Source organism: Lampris incognitus, chromosome 15 (assembly GCF_029633865.1).
Source record: "Lampris incognitus isolate fLamInc1 chromosome 15, fLamInc1.hap2, whole genome shotgun sequence".
In the NCBI taxonomy this organism is placed as follows: domain Eukaryota; kingdom Metazoa; phylum Chordata; class Actinopteri; order Lampriformes; family Lampridae; genus Lampris; species Lampris incognitus.
The window spans coordinates 17,230,525-17,243,632 of NC_079225.1; the positions used below are offsets into that span (position 1 = coordinate 17,230,525).

Here is a 13,108-nt window from a genome sequence, read left to right on the forward strand (position 1 = left end):
CATCTGTGCACAGAAGAGCTGCTTTAATGCTATACTCAAGGCAAACATTAACGATATAAAATGCATAGTGGGTGCAAGATGCTAAAAGTAGGATGGAAGTAGCAGATTGCGGCTGAATTTGTGCAAGAATATCTGGTGGTTGCTTTAAAGTGGCTTGATGTATACGGTGTTTGCTTTAGCTTGGGTTGAGCTGAGGGTTATGGGGGTGAAAGAGGTTATGTAGCTTACACCGTGTTAGGGTGGAGGATTTTCGGTGGAGCAGAAATCTAATGGTCTGGATCAGAACAAACCATGCCTGCTGTTGTACTCCCGACTTCTTTTGAGCCACCAGCGCCGCTGTGGAATCTGGAGGCAGGCGTGATTAAAGAAGAAGAGACCTAATGCGTTTCACAGACCGACTATGTTATCACCATTCATTGTTCGGCGTTTCATCCGTTGTTTGGAGTTCTGTTGGCAAAGTATTGGCTGGCTAAGATGCCAGTGTTGTCTTAAGGGTGAGGAATTGTGACATGGTATTTGGACCAGGCACTCTGACCTCGGAAACATGTTTGACCCTACTTAGCTTTGAATCTCTTGACACCGAGCTGTGATCATGGTACCTTAACTAAATTTGTTCAGCAGACGTGGAGGACCCAGATATTTCGAAATGCGTCTTCAAATGGCATAATAATTAACATAGTACCGCCCTAAACACTGAACAAAAGAAGTTCTGTCATAAAGAGATCCTAATGGCGATGGTTGTGACGATCATCTCTTGACATGGCATTAGTTCAAACATCCCAAACCGGTCTAAGGAAATCCTGAAGAGAAAAGATTTGTTGTTGCAGCACTTTAAGTCTAAGCCTTGCATTCCTTTACTATCAGCTGCTTGTAAAGTGGGGTGGTTAAAAAAATGTGTACTTTTTTGCACTTTTGCATTCATTGTCGGTTTCTTTGGATAACCTAAACTGTAAATGAATCTGATGTAGGCTCTTTTTCAGAAAAAAAGGGGAAAAATCATTTTCCATTCATGCAGCTGCATACATTCACTCCTGCGAGTTGCCAAGTGTAACCACAATCTTTTATCGTAAGCCACTGAGAAGTTCTGCTGGGTCTGTTTGGGGTTGACTTGCTCATGGGGATCTTGGCAGTGATTGTTGATACGAAGAAAAATATCAGTCATCTTTTCAACAGAGTTGGTCTGGAATAGGGGCGACACGGTGGCGCAGTGGTTAGCACAGTCGCCTCACAGCAAGAAGGTCCTGGGTTCGAGCCCCAGGGTAGTCCAACTTTGGGGTCGTCCCGGGTCGTCCTCTGTGTGGAGTTTGCATGTTCTCCCCGTGTCTGGGTGGGTTTCCCTCCACAGTCCAAAGACATGTAGGTCAGGTGAATCAGCCGTACTAAATTGTCCCTAGGTGTGAATGTGTGTGTGTGTGTGGACCGTGTGATGGACTAGTGGCCTGTCCAGGGTGTCTCCCCACCTGCCGCCCAATGACTGCTGGGATAGGCTCCAGCATCCTGCAACCCCAGTTGGGATGAGCAGCTTGGGTAATGGATGGATGATCTGGAATAACAAACTGCAGGGCTCTTCTGCCCCCATCTCACATCCCTGATTTTAAAGTTACGGCTCTCCTTATTTTCAAGACAACAGGGTTTACATTACCCTCCAAATGAGTGGACCAACGCAATGTCGGAAAAAGAGACACCCCGACACAATTCAAGCGTATTTGTCATGGAGCAAAGCCTTAACAAAAGTGTGTTTTCTTACACTTACTGTGTTATTTAAATGCACTTGAACGGTAAGGGCTGTCAACGGGCTTGATAATGGTCTCAGGAGTGCGCTACCTGTTGTTGTGTTGTTATGCATCACCCTGCATAGACAGAGACAGAGACACAGAGAGAGAGACAGAGAGAGAGAGAGAAGGGAGAAAAGGGTCAGTGTCATCCTGGAGGTGCAGCAGCTGAATATTTGCCATGTCAGGGCTGATGCTGAGGCTGCGACGGTGAGGGTGTACTTGCTTTATTCATCCCCGAATATTTACAATGGAAACGCGCAAGACCAAGACAACAAAACCTAACCCCTCACACCGCCGCTACTGACATTCCCATTTATCTGCCATGGGTTATTGATGCATGGTGCGTGCTCTCCGGGCCGACCCAGCCTGTGCCTATGTCACTGCCGAAGACCTCATTTGCAATGGACTCGTTCTTCTTCTGTACACTGGGGCGACTTATGAATCTTTTATCAAAACTGGCCCAATTGCTTAACCATCCATGTCCCAGCCCAGGGGTGATGGGGGTAGGGGTGGGGGTGGGGGGGTGATAGGGGTGGGGGGCATTCCACCATTGTCACTGAAACAACAGTCACTGGTGTTGTTCTACCTCTGGTGAAGTGGCACAGCTTAGAAGTTCTGGGTCACATGACCAGATGTGACACCGGGTCCTCCATTATCATGCATCTAACCTAGTGCGGTATCACATCACTTCGCTTTAGGGTCCTCTTATCAGCTTGGGACCCCTGTAGAGCCACCACCCCCCACCCCCGTCGTATGTACTGCACATTACTTCTGATTTCTATCGGTTAAAGGTTTTTTTTTAATATCCAGGTTCTTCTGTTTAAAACAGGAACAGTGAAAGAAGGAGTGAGAAGAAAAAGAAAAGAACCCAATGAGAATCTGAGGACCATCTGAGGACCATCTAAATGTAAATGCATGGTGGGTGGGGCAGTAGCACTACTCTTACAGCTCTGGTAATTTGCTTTCCTTTCACCTCTACATATTGTCTCGCTTAGGAGTTGCACAGCAGGACCCGTTTGATGCAGAGCTCACTGTTTCTGTCCAAGTCCTAAAGCATGAGCTGCAGACATGTTTAACGTTAACAGCGTGTCCACGTTTTATTGTATTAGAGCTGGATATTTGAACTGGTTTGAAAGCCGAGCAACTGGAGCCATACAGCATGGCAAACATCTCAACATTGGAGCCATTGCTCTGTAATTTGCGTTTGATTGAGGGAATGCAAATAGCCTCCACCCCCCCAAGCACAAATCCTCACCCCACCCAGCGTGCCGCTAAGCCAGGAGACATCACAGGAGGAGAAGCCCAAATATTTCCTATCTATCTGCCCCTCTTTTCTATCTCCTCTGTTTTCTGTTTGCCCTTACAGAGAGACGCCCTCATACAGCCCTGGAGCAAGACGCACATCCAAAATCTCTCAGTTCTCACTCCCCCTCTCTTCTGTCTTGCTTCCTGTTAGGAGGTCAGAACAGGAACAGCAGTTTGGGAAAGCACAAGAGAGGCAAGGGACTGTGGGGAGTTATTAAATCCCAAAACCATCTCCTAATTTCTGGGGGTCAGTTTCCCAATCCAAGGAAACTCCCTGCCGTTCCCTCTAATGGTCGTACCGCAGCTGCAAATTCTCACTTTTCACTGTCTGATCTCCTTTTCGGCTCCTTTTTCTTTCTGTTTTTAAACTAGAAAATGCTTGATGCGTTGAAATAAGACACCTGCAAAGAGTTGTTCGTTGCACTGATACGTCTTTAAAAAAAAAATCAGTGCCGGTGTTACACCAAAATCTGTGACCCGTGAGATTACGTGACCCTTCTACTAAAACGCTCCGTCAGCCATGGAAACGGCCGTTTAGATGTGGTTAAATATAGACATAAAGTTCAAGATGGCTAAGTTTAGGTATTGGGTTGGAGACGGCTGATATTAGACGCGGGTTTGGTGTGGTTAAGATGAGTATTAGCATCTGGGGGGGTGGGGGAGGGTGGCCGAAATAGAGCGTTTTAAGGGCAGGGTCACATAATCTGAGGGGTCGCCGATTTTGGTGTAACACCGGCTCAACATCTTTTCATCTAGCGACTGGGGAGCGGGGTTTGGTTGGCTGTCAGTCCTGCAAGTGGCGTATAACCGGGATTTCTTTTGTCCAGGACGTTTTCCCTGAAAGCAGATTTGAAGGACTATATCTTGTGTGCATGTGCCCGAGCGCAGCCTGTGCACATAATTACAGATGCGCACTTCGCCAAACCTGTCATTAGGAAAGGGAATGGGAATGGGAATGACTTAAGGCTACAACCACCGCTGGTGGTTACGTAACATCGCTCTCCTCCGCATTCAGTCAATCCCGGAGACACACTGGAGGAAGGCGCGTCGCATACGGTCGTGGTCCTCTCGGATGCATCGGTAGTCCCGTACCGCCCGCCGGCTGGGAGTCAAGACGCGACGCGGCGGTCTGACGCGTTTCCTCGCAGCGTCCGACTCCCCGACTTCTCGCTCGCGCCTGCCGATTATTATTGTGCTCGACGTTGGATTCGCCCCCCCACCCCCACCCCCCGCGCTGCCGAGGTGCCTTTTGCGTCCACAAGGGGGCGAAGTGAGCCCGACTCTTCTTCCATCCTGGGATGCTGGTACCTCTATGCCATCAGACAAAAGCGAAAATGATATTATAAGAGCTCTGCAGGAGAGTGAGGAGGAGGAGGAGGAGGAGGAGGAGGAGGGGGTTGATGGGAGGGAAAACAAGTAGGTATGACCCCTCTATATGATGTCGATTCCTATCATTTAAAAAAAAATAATAATCACGGGTCAAAATGGCATCAGCCAAAATTGCGCATGACACAACAATGTAGCGATAAAAAGTGGTTTTGCGGTGTTTGCCTATTTGACGGCTATTGTTGCCTTCATAAAGCCGCTGCGTTGTTTCTAACGGCGCCCTGCGAGGGAAACATCACTCGTTTGCTCAAACATGAACAGGGGAATAACAATGAGCGTCGTTTCTGTTCACCTTGAAAGTACATAGGCAGCGGATAGAGAAAGAAAACTCGCAGCCAGTGTGTGTGTGTGTGTGTGTGTGTGTGTGTGTGTGTGGTGCGCGCGCGCGCCTCCGTCTGTCTAGCGCCCCGCATCAAACCAAGCCCGACGGTATGGTTCCGCCCCCACCGCCGCCACCACGACCCCCCCCTCCCCAGCCCGTGTGGGCGGAGTCTACTCTCCTCCACCGACTTGAGTGTGTATAACACTCCGCAGCCCAGCACAATGTGTGTCAGAGGACTGTCTGTGCTCCCCCGAAGTAGATGAGTACTCCAAATCCAGAATCTATCACTGACTGCGAGAGACGAGACAAATCCGCTCACACGCACCATCCCGAGTCAGGACAAGGTGAGCGCCGCGCCGGAGAGCCAATCTGTGCCGCTTCTTTCGCCAGCGTTTTAGCCTTGTCCTCGCGGGCTCGTTTCGCCTTTAAACCTCTTTTTTCCTGTAGTCTGTGTTTTCCTTCCCTCTGCTTTACTACTGGCGTATTTCTGTGAGTTGTAAGCCTCTGTATGCGTACGGGGGGGGGGGTGGGTACTCAGGAGTCAGTCAGGGTCATGTATGCATACACACATGTACACACACACATACATACACACACACACACACACATACATACATACATACATATATGCATACATACATATATGCATACATACATACTTCTCCTGTGAGATTTTGATGACTTGGCGTCCACAGAGTTGTGACTGCAGAATGTAGCGGAGTAAACTCTGGGTCTGTGTGTGGGCTTGGAGTCAGCCCCCTTTTTTCAGGGGAGGGGGGGACGTATACTTTCCAGGTGTGATAAAGCGTATAGGAAAGAATGAGTAAGGAGAAAGGTGACTAAAATATCTTCTTCTTCTTCTTCTTCTTCTTTTGTTGTTGATGTTGTCCCATTCAAGGCTTTCCGGTTGTGGGATAGAAATGCCGGCTATCATAAGTAAAAATTCCGACTTGGAGTTTGACTCCTTACAGCCGTGCTTCTACCCGGACGAGGATGATTTCTACTTCTGTGGTCCCGACTCCGCGCCACCGGGGGAGGACATCTGGAAGAAATTCGAGTTGCTGCCCACTCCCCCTCTCTCTCCGAGCCGCGCCGCGCTACCGGGGGAGCCGGCGTCGGCGGACGCAGACGCAGACGCCGCGGGTTTTGGATTAGCAGACCCGCTGGACTGGGCGTCGGAGCTGCTGCTGCTGCCCGAGGACGATATCTGGGGGGCGTCCGACGGGGACCTGTTCGGCTCCGCTTTGGATTGTAACCCCAATAAGATCATTATCCAGGACTGCATGTGGAGCGGATTCTCCGCCCGCGAAAAGCTGGAGCGGGTGGTGACCGAGAAGCTGGGCAAAGCCATTTCCACGGCGGCCGGAGTAAGCAGGGGCGTCAGCGTCAAGGCGCCGGAGCTCAGCCGCGCCGTGGCGGAGTGCGTGGACCCCGCGGTGGTCTTCCCCTTCCCCGTCAACAAGAACAGCAGCAGAGACCCTTCTGTCAGCCTACCTCCCTCCACTGCCCACAGCAACGTTGCCAGCGACTCTGGTGAGTAGATATTTGGAGATTGGTGGTGGGGGGGGGAGCTTACTACTCATTATTATTATTGTTATTATTATTATTATGATTATCAGACTAGCGGTGTACTTAATTGGGGTAATTGGAGGTTGTTCATATGACTGGCCCAGAATCGGATTACCTCGTTACATTCCACACACACACGCACACACGCATACACACGCCCACGCATACACGCATGCACACGCACGCACGCGCCGAGCAGCGTAGTGACACAGTGAACGAGTTTTATGTAATCAGGCAGGCTCTCATCCGGCAGATGGCAGTAAAATGGGGAATTGTGTACAATGCGAACTTGGGCCCAGTTGGCATTGCAGCCAAAAAAAAAGAAAAAGAAAAAGAGCCCATACACTAATTTAATAAACCAGCTTCACGCTCGAACCTCGGCGGACGTAGACTACTGACAGACAAGTAGGTGCTGAATAAATAAGAGGAGATGAGGAGATGACGGAGAGGTGGTTAAACTGCACGGTGATGGTTCTGACCCGGGTTAAGAAAGGACTGGTGAGAAACTGCTGTCGTCTATTTGAGATAAGCGAGCGACCACTGAACTGCAACCGCAAATGAGAAATGCTTGATGAGAGGTGGCCGCAAATAAAAGCGCTGTCCATTAGTTTACGTTTAATCACCTTCCCGTGTAGAAAGACTTGAACCTCCCCCCAACCCCCCCCCAAACCCCCACCCCCGGTTTACTTTGGCTGTTTATTCTACCCACGAGTCCTGCGGTATTTTCTATACACAGAAACAGTAGTTACAAAGGCCTCCAGCTTGGCAGAGAGCGAGCGAGCGAGCGAGCGAGCGAGAGAGAGAGAGAGAGAGAGAGCGGGGCAGCCTCGGCCAGCCTTGCCAAAACAGCCACACTGAGTGGACGGAGAGCCGAGAGAAAGAAAGACGGGGCTGGAGGGAGGAGGGTCCTGTTTCTTTATGGGGTGACAGCTTTGAACAAGCGCTCCATCTCGACAGCTGTCTTCCTGGCGCCGCTCCAGACCCGCGGCTTAAAGGGGGGATCCGATGGCCTGCCGCCCCGCCATCCACACTTAATACCGGCCCGGGCCTCTTCCGCCGCTCGCAGCGTTAAGTCTTTTTGTTACCACGCGTTTCTCACCTCCCCATCAAAGGGACACCGCAGACTTGAAAGGCTACAATGCAGGGTATGTGCAAAGAAAGCCCAGTCTGCCACCAAGTAGCCACTCCCCCCCATCCACCCAACACCCTCCCTCCTCACGATTTGGCAACCAACAGCAAATGAGATTACCTCAGAAATCACATGTACAGATGGTTGGCACTGAACGCAAAAAAAAAAAAAATTGCCCTGAAGATACATGGGACATGTCCTCCTCCGCTGAATTCTCTCAGTTGTTTTCAAATTCTTCTCAACTGCCTCTAGAGGAGCAGTGGGTGTGTCACACGCGGGCTCCGCAGGTCTGGATATTGGGAGACGACGTCAGGTTGTGGGAGTGAATCATCCAGGCCCTCACATGTGGTAGAGTCAAGCTCTGCCACCCTGCCCATTCACCCAGCTGTGCCTGGCTTTGTTTTGATCACGCTGCCAGATTGGGTGATGGTGGTGGTGGTGATGATGGTGTGCGTGTGTGTGTGTGTGTGTGTGTGTGTGTATGTTGAGTGTAGAGACGGCATCCCAGGGTAGCAGCGTCTGAAGTGGGTTACTGTAAACTGTAAAATGCCACACTCTTCAGATGCTCCTGAGATGATAATGAGGGCCATTATCACAAAGGCATTTTAACAGCGCCTAACACTCTCTGCCTCATGATTGGCCACTTCCTCTCATCTTCAAAGGCAGCAGTTTATGATAAGTCTCAGCTGCTCCGCTCAGACGCAGCACATGTATCAAGACGAGGCGCTCGGCCGGGGAAGAGGGGAAGCGCGGCGGTGGGCTTCAGTTACAGTTTAAAAAGGGCCCTAACGCCCGTTGTTACTATCGCACTGCTTTTTCCTTTCCGCTGCAACTGGAACTGCACTGATAGAAGTCAGGCATCGGAGTAAAACTGTCTCCCCTCAGGAAGGGAGATTAGGAGAGGTTAAAAAGGAAGAAGGGAGGGTTTGAAAGGCAAAAAAATCCAGCCCGTCTGGTAAGCAGTGAGACTGAACATGTCAACGCCTGCAGAGTAGATTAGCGGAGGAGTGACAGTAAGCATTAAGAGGTTTCTGCCAGTGCAAACAGCATTGAGCAACGCTCTCCCTCTCACACAACCTCCTCTTGTTCTCATTCACAATACACACCACCGCCACATACACACCTGTCACCTGCCGGCACACATACATGACATAGTAGGAATAGCTGGTGTGTCAGAACGATTAAATCACTGTCCCTTTGTTTTTTTTTCTTCTCCCAGAAGAGGAAGATGAGGACGAAGAGGAGGAGGAAGACGACGATGACGATGATGACGACGACGACGAGGATGAGGAGGAGGAGGAAGAGGAGATCGACGTGGTCACAGTAGAGAAGAGGCGCGCCACAGTCACCAAGGCGTCGCCCATGGCAACGGGAACCGTCACAATCTCTGTGAGAACCAAGACGGGCGCGTCCGGGGGCGCCATCTCAGGGTCTGGCGCGGGGAACCGCTTCATCAGCCGAGCACCTCAGGAGCTGATCCTGAAGCGCAGCTCGGTTCACCAGCAGCAGCACAACTACGCGGCCCCCTCCCCGTACACGTCAGACGACGACCCCACCCCTCCCATCAAGAAACAAAGGACGGCCGACGCCCCGCGACCCCCGGCCAGAACGATCTCCTCGTCCTCCTCGTCCTCGTCGACGTGCTGCGGCTCGACGGTCGGAGGCGCGTCTGGGGCGCGCTCAAAGCGCAGCGCCAGCGGGGACAGCAGCCCGCGCGGTGGGTCCGACTCCGAGGACAGCGAGCGCCGGCGCAACCACAACATCCTGGAGCGCCAGCGCCGCAACGATCTGCGCTCCAGCTTCCTGACGCTGCGCGACAACGTGCCCGAGCTGGCATACAACGAGAAGGCGGCAAAGGTGCTGATCTTGAAGAAGGCCACCGAGTACGTGAGCTCGCTGGAGATGGAGGAGACGAGGCTGCAGCAGGAGAAGGACAGGCTCCAGGCCCGCAGGCAACAGCTGATGCGCAGGCTGGAGCAGGCTAGGACTCGCTAATGGGACAACCGCTTTTCAACACCAGAAACACTCACGTATTACCCTCGAAGTACCCTCTCCCCCCGTTCACTTTGAGACATTACGCCTAACCTTTGACGGCAGGTAGATGCGTACACATTGACAGGCCTATATGTACATTTAACCACACACCAAATAACGGCCGCTCATCTCCGTACACCCGGACAGACAAACATGCAAAAAGTTTCGGAAGACGTTCGTCTTGAGCAGCGTAGAGTGGAAGGGGACTGAAGGGACACTCGGACTTTCACTGCCGCCACTTTTTTTGCACATTTGTTGACGTTAAGAATGTTTAGGGTTTACTTTTTTCAATCTAGTCACATTGAGAGAAAAAAAGAAAAAGACAAGAATAAGGAGGGTGAAAGGAGGGAGGACAAAAACTCGTCATTTCTTCCTTGGGCTTTTATATCATTTCTATTTGTACCTTGTTGTTTTTTTTGTTTTTTTTTTGGTTTTGTTTTGTTTTTGTTTTTTGTACTCACTGTGACACCAGCCTGGAGCCAGGTGAGACTCCCACAGGGAAGGGTGTTAGAGGGCACTTTGCTTGGTAGAGTTCAAAGTTCAGAGTTCACATACGGAAGCAGTGCACGTTCACTTTGCCTTCACTACTGCAAACAAAAAACAAAAAAAACAACAAAAAAAAACCAAACAACAACAACAACAAAAAAACTAAAGACACTACGATGCCCCGAGACGCGATGGGTCCCACAAACGATGATGCCACTACGAGTTACCTTATCTCACACTCCTCTCCCTCACACTGGTGCTCATACCAAGTCAGTGGATGTATAACTGTGCACCTTGCTAGCCGACACTTTTGTATATAACAATATTGTACAGACAAAAATACACTCAGATCTGCCTTGTTTTGTACTACATTTTGTCTTTGGGTTTTTATATACATGTCAGGAAGCTGCCAATAACTAGACTGGAAGTTTATATACCTTTAAAAGTACTGTAAGGCCTCGATTTTTGAGAGTCATGAAACTTTGTAATATAACAATATATTGTTTTCTTTCTTCCCCTTCTCCTTTTCTTTGTATTGTACCATATTACTAATTCTACACACCTTTATTCTTTAGTGTGAACCTGATACATACTAAATTTAATACTTATATTTTCGTATGAAAATGAGTTCTCAGTAGATATCACTATCTCGTCTTTTTTTTTTTCTCCTTTCTTTCTCAGATCATTCTTTTGTACAGAAATGAGTTCTATCTTCATGTACCTGGCCTTTCTCCTCCCCCCTCGTTCCCTTCTTTGTTTATATTTGTAACTCGCGGGTGCATAGAACTGGGTAAACGGATATAAGTTGATGTTGTTTTTTTTTGTTTTCTCATTCTTAAAATGTACATTTAGTGCTGCAACTCATAGCACTTTGAAATACCTCATTTTGAAAAATAAATAGACATCGCAAAACTGTTGTCTTGGTCGGTGAAGATCATTTATCTCCATCAAGACTGAGGACACATCGGCAAGAAACTCTCTCTCTCTCTCTCTCTCTCTCTGTCTGTCTCTCCGTGTCTCTCTGTGTCTCTCTCTCTTTCTGTTTGCCTATTTGCATTCTGTCTGTTTGTTTTGCTGCCATGAAAGACAGGACTCATCCTGACAAAGAAATAAAGCAATGTCTTCTGAATCCTCTCTGTCTCAGCACCCTGCGGCTACCACCCCCTCTGTAGCCTCTCACACCCACCCACACACAATCTACACACACACACACACACACACACACACTTCAAGTACTGGGAGCACACATCCACATTCAAAAACACACACACACACACACACATGCACTCTGCCTTTTTTCTCTCCCTCACATACGGAGCTCTTCCTACATTGTTCAGGCCGTTGCCATGGAAACTGGAGCAGCTGCTGAGTGGCAGACACCGGGCGTGAGGCTTTTCTTTTATTTGTCAGCGAGTCGGTGTATTTCTGCTCGCATGCGTGTGCGTTGATGAATGCAAGTGTCTGTGTGTGTCTACCTTTTGTCCCCGGTCTGTGTGTGGCCCGGGCGCCTGATATCTTCAGCGTTGCACGCTGCCTCCCATGATTGCCAGGACAAGACTGGATACTGTTTACTAACATCAGCCACATGGCTCTCTCCCCTCGCTCCCGCTCTCTCCCCCCGCCCTCCCCTCCCCTCCCCGCCCCTCACCTCCTCCTCCTTCCCTGGTCCGTCCCTTTGCCCCCTCCATGCCAAGGCTCCAGCCCAAATATGTGCCATTCAGGAGTCTGGCCCGGTGTTCTCTGGAGAGGAGTGAAAGAGAAATCTGTTGCCATGGTCTGAGCGGCTGTTAGAGATTAGAGATGACAGTGCACTCACAGAGGGGAAGAGAAAGACGCTCACAAAGAAAGGAATTAACAGGGTACCGAAACACACATAGTTGCAACATCAATGAATTGTTTTTTTTTTTATTCAAAATAAGGGCTGCCATGCTACTTTAGCTGCTGTGGAGCTTTATCTTGAAGTATTCGTCTTTTTAGCGCAGCCGGCACTTTAACGATCTAGGCTTAGACCGCTAGATCTGCAAAGCACGTTACAGCATCACAAGTGGACACGTTTTCAGAAGGAGTCGAATAACCCCGAGTCTGCAATGTCAGTGCCGGGGTACATCTTTTGGAAGAAGGAATTAAAATGATCCGCAGGTATGAGTAGTACGCATGTGACGGGACGAAATGAAGACTGATGACTTTGTTTTGGAGTTGGGACAACACAGGACTGACTGACTGAGCCTCTTAGTGAGGGTGGGGGGTGGAACTGGTGGATTACATAAGAGGGGTCTAGTGTCTTTGTGTGCATGTGTGTGTCTGTGTCTGTGGGTGACGGGTGTCTCGTCTATGTGTTTGTGTGTGTGTGTGTTTGTGACATGGGTCTGGTGTCTTTGTGGCGTGTGTGTGTGCGTGTATGCGTGTCCACTCTTGGGACTTCCTTTTCACCATCTGCCTAATGGCTTATCCTGCTTGATTATAGGATGAAAACAAGTTCATGGACAACAATATCCCTTCGCAGGTTAAAAAAAAAAAAATCTAGTGAAAATCTACCCTCAGCCCTCAACCACAATGGGGCCAATGCTTCCATTTTCAGTTTTACAATATACAATTATGAAATTGACTGTTGCACTTCAAAAAACAAACAAACAAACAAACACACAAATACACACACACACACACACACAAAAGTGTAGCTAGATGGTATCTGTCTTGATGCATGCTCAATAATCCAGGTAAGAACATCAAAGAAGGCTGAATCAGTTCATCAGGATACAATGTTTATATAAACGTTTATATAAACATTGTATCCAGATGAACTGATTCAGCCTTCTTTGATACCTAGATGGTAATAACCACCCATATATTACCCAGGTGTGCCAAAACTCACTATCCCCTTTTCTCCTACAACACACACAGACCCACAAAACCACAACACACACAAACACACACACACTTGTATCCTCACATACATCAGCTCCTAAAAGCTGCCTGTTTGAAACGAGGCTAATTGCAGAAGTAGTGAAGTGATGCGGCGGGAGCAGCTCCCTTCCACGTTAAACAGACATATGGCCGGGCTTTTCCCTGATTAATACCCATTATCCTTCTTCCCACTGACTG

At 49.2% G+C, this 13,108-nt stretch overlaps 1 protein-coding gene across 2 annotated transcripts; it reads left to right on the forward strand.

The window, feature by feature from the left end:
- Positions 1-5,021: 5,021 nt before the first annotated feature.
- On the forward strand, positions 5,022-11,116 carry mycn (MYCN proto-oncogene, bHLH transcription factor). 2 transcript variants are annotated; one of them, XM_056294321.1, is made up of 3 exons: positions 5,022-5,132; positions 5,687-6,321; positions 8,706-11,116. In XM_056294321.1, exons 2-3 carry the CDS (start codon positions 5,709-5,711, stop codon positions 9,479-9,481), a joined length of 1,389 nt encoding a protein of 462 aa, XP_056150296.1. In that variant the 5' UTR covers positions 5,022-5,132; positions 5,687-5,708; the 3' UTR covers positions 9,482-11,116. The 2 variants fall into 2 exon arrangements, with proteins under 2 accessions (XP_056150296.1, XP_056150295.1); XM_056294320.1 differs by having other exon boundaries at positions 5,035-5,277.
- The last annotated feature ends 1,992 nt before the right edge of the window (positions 11,117-13,108 follow it).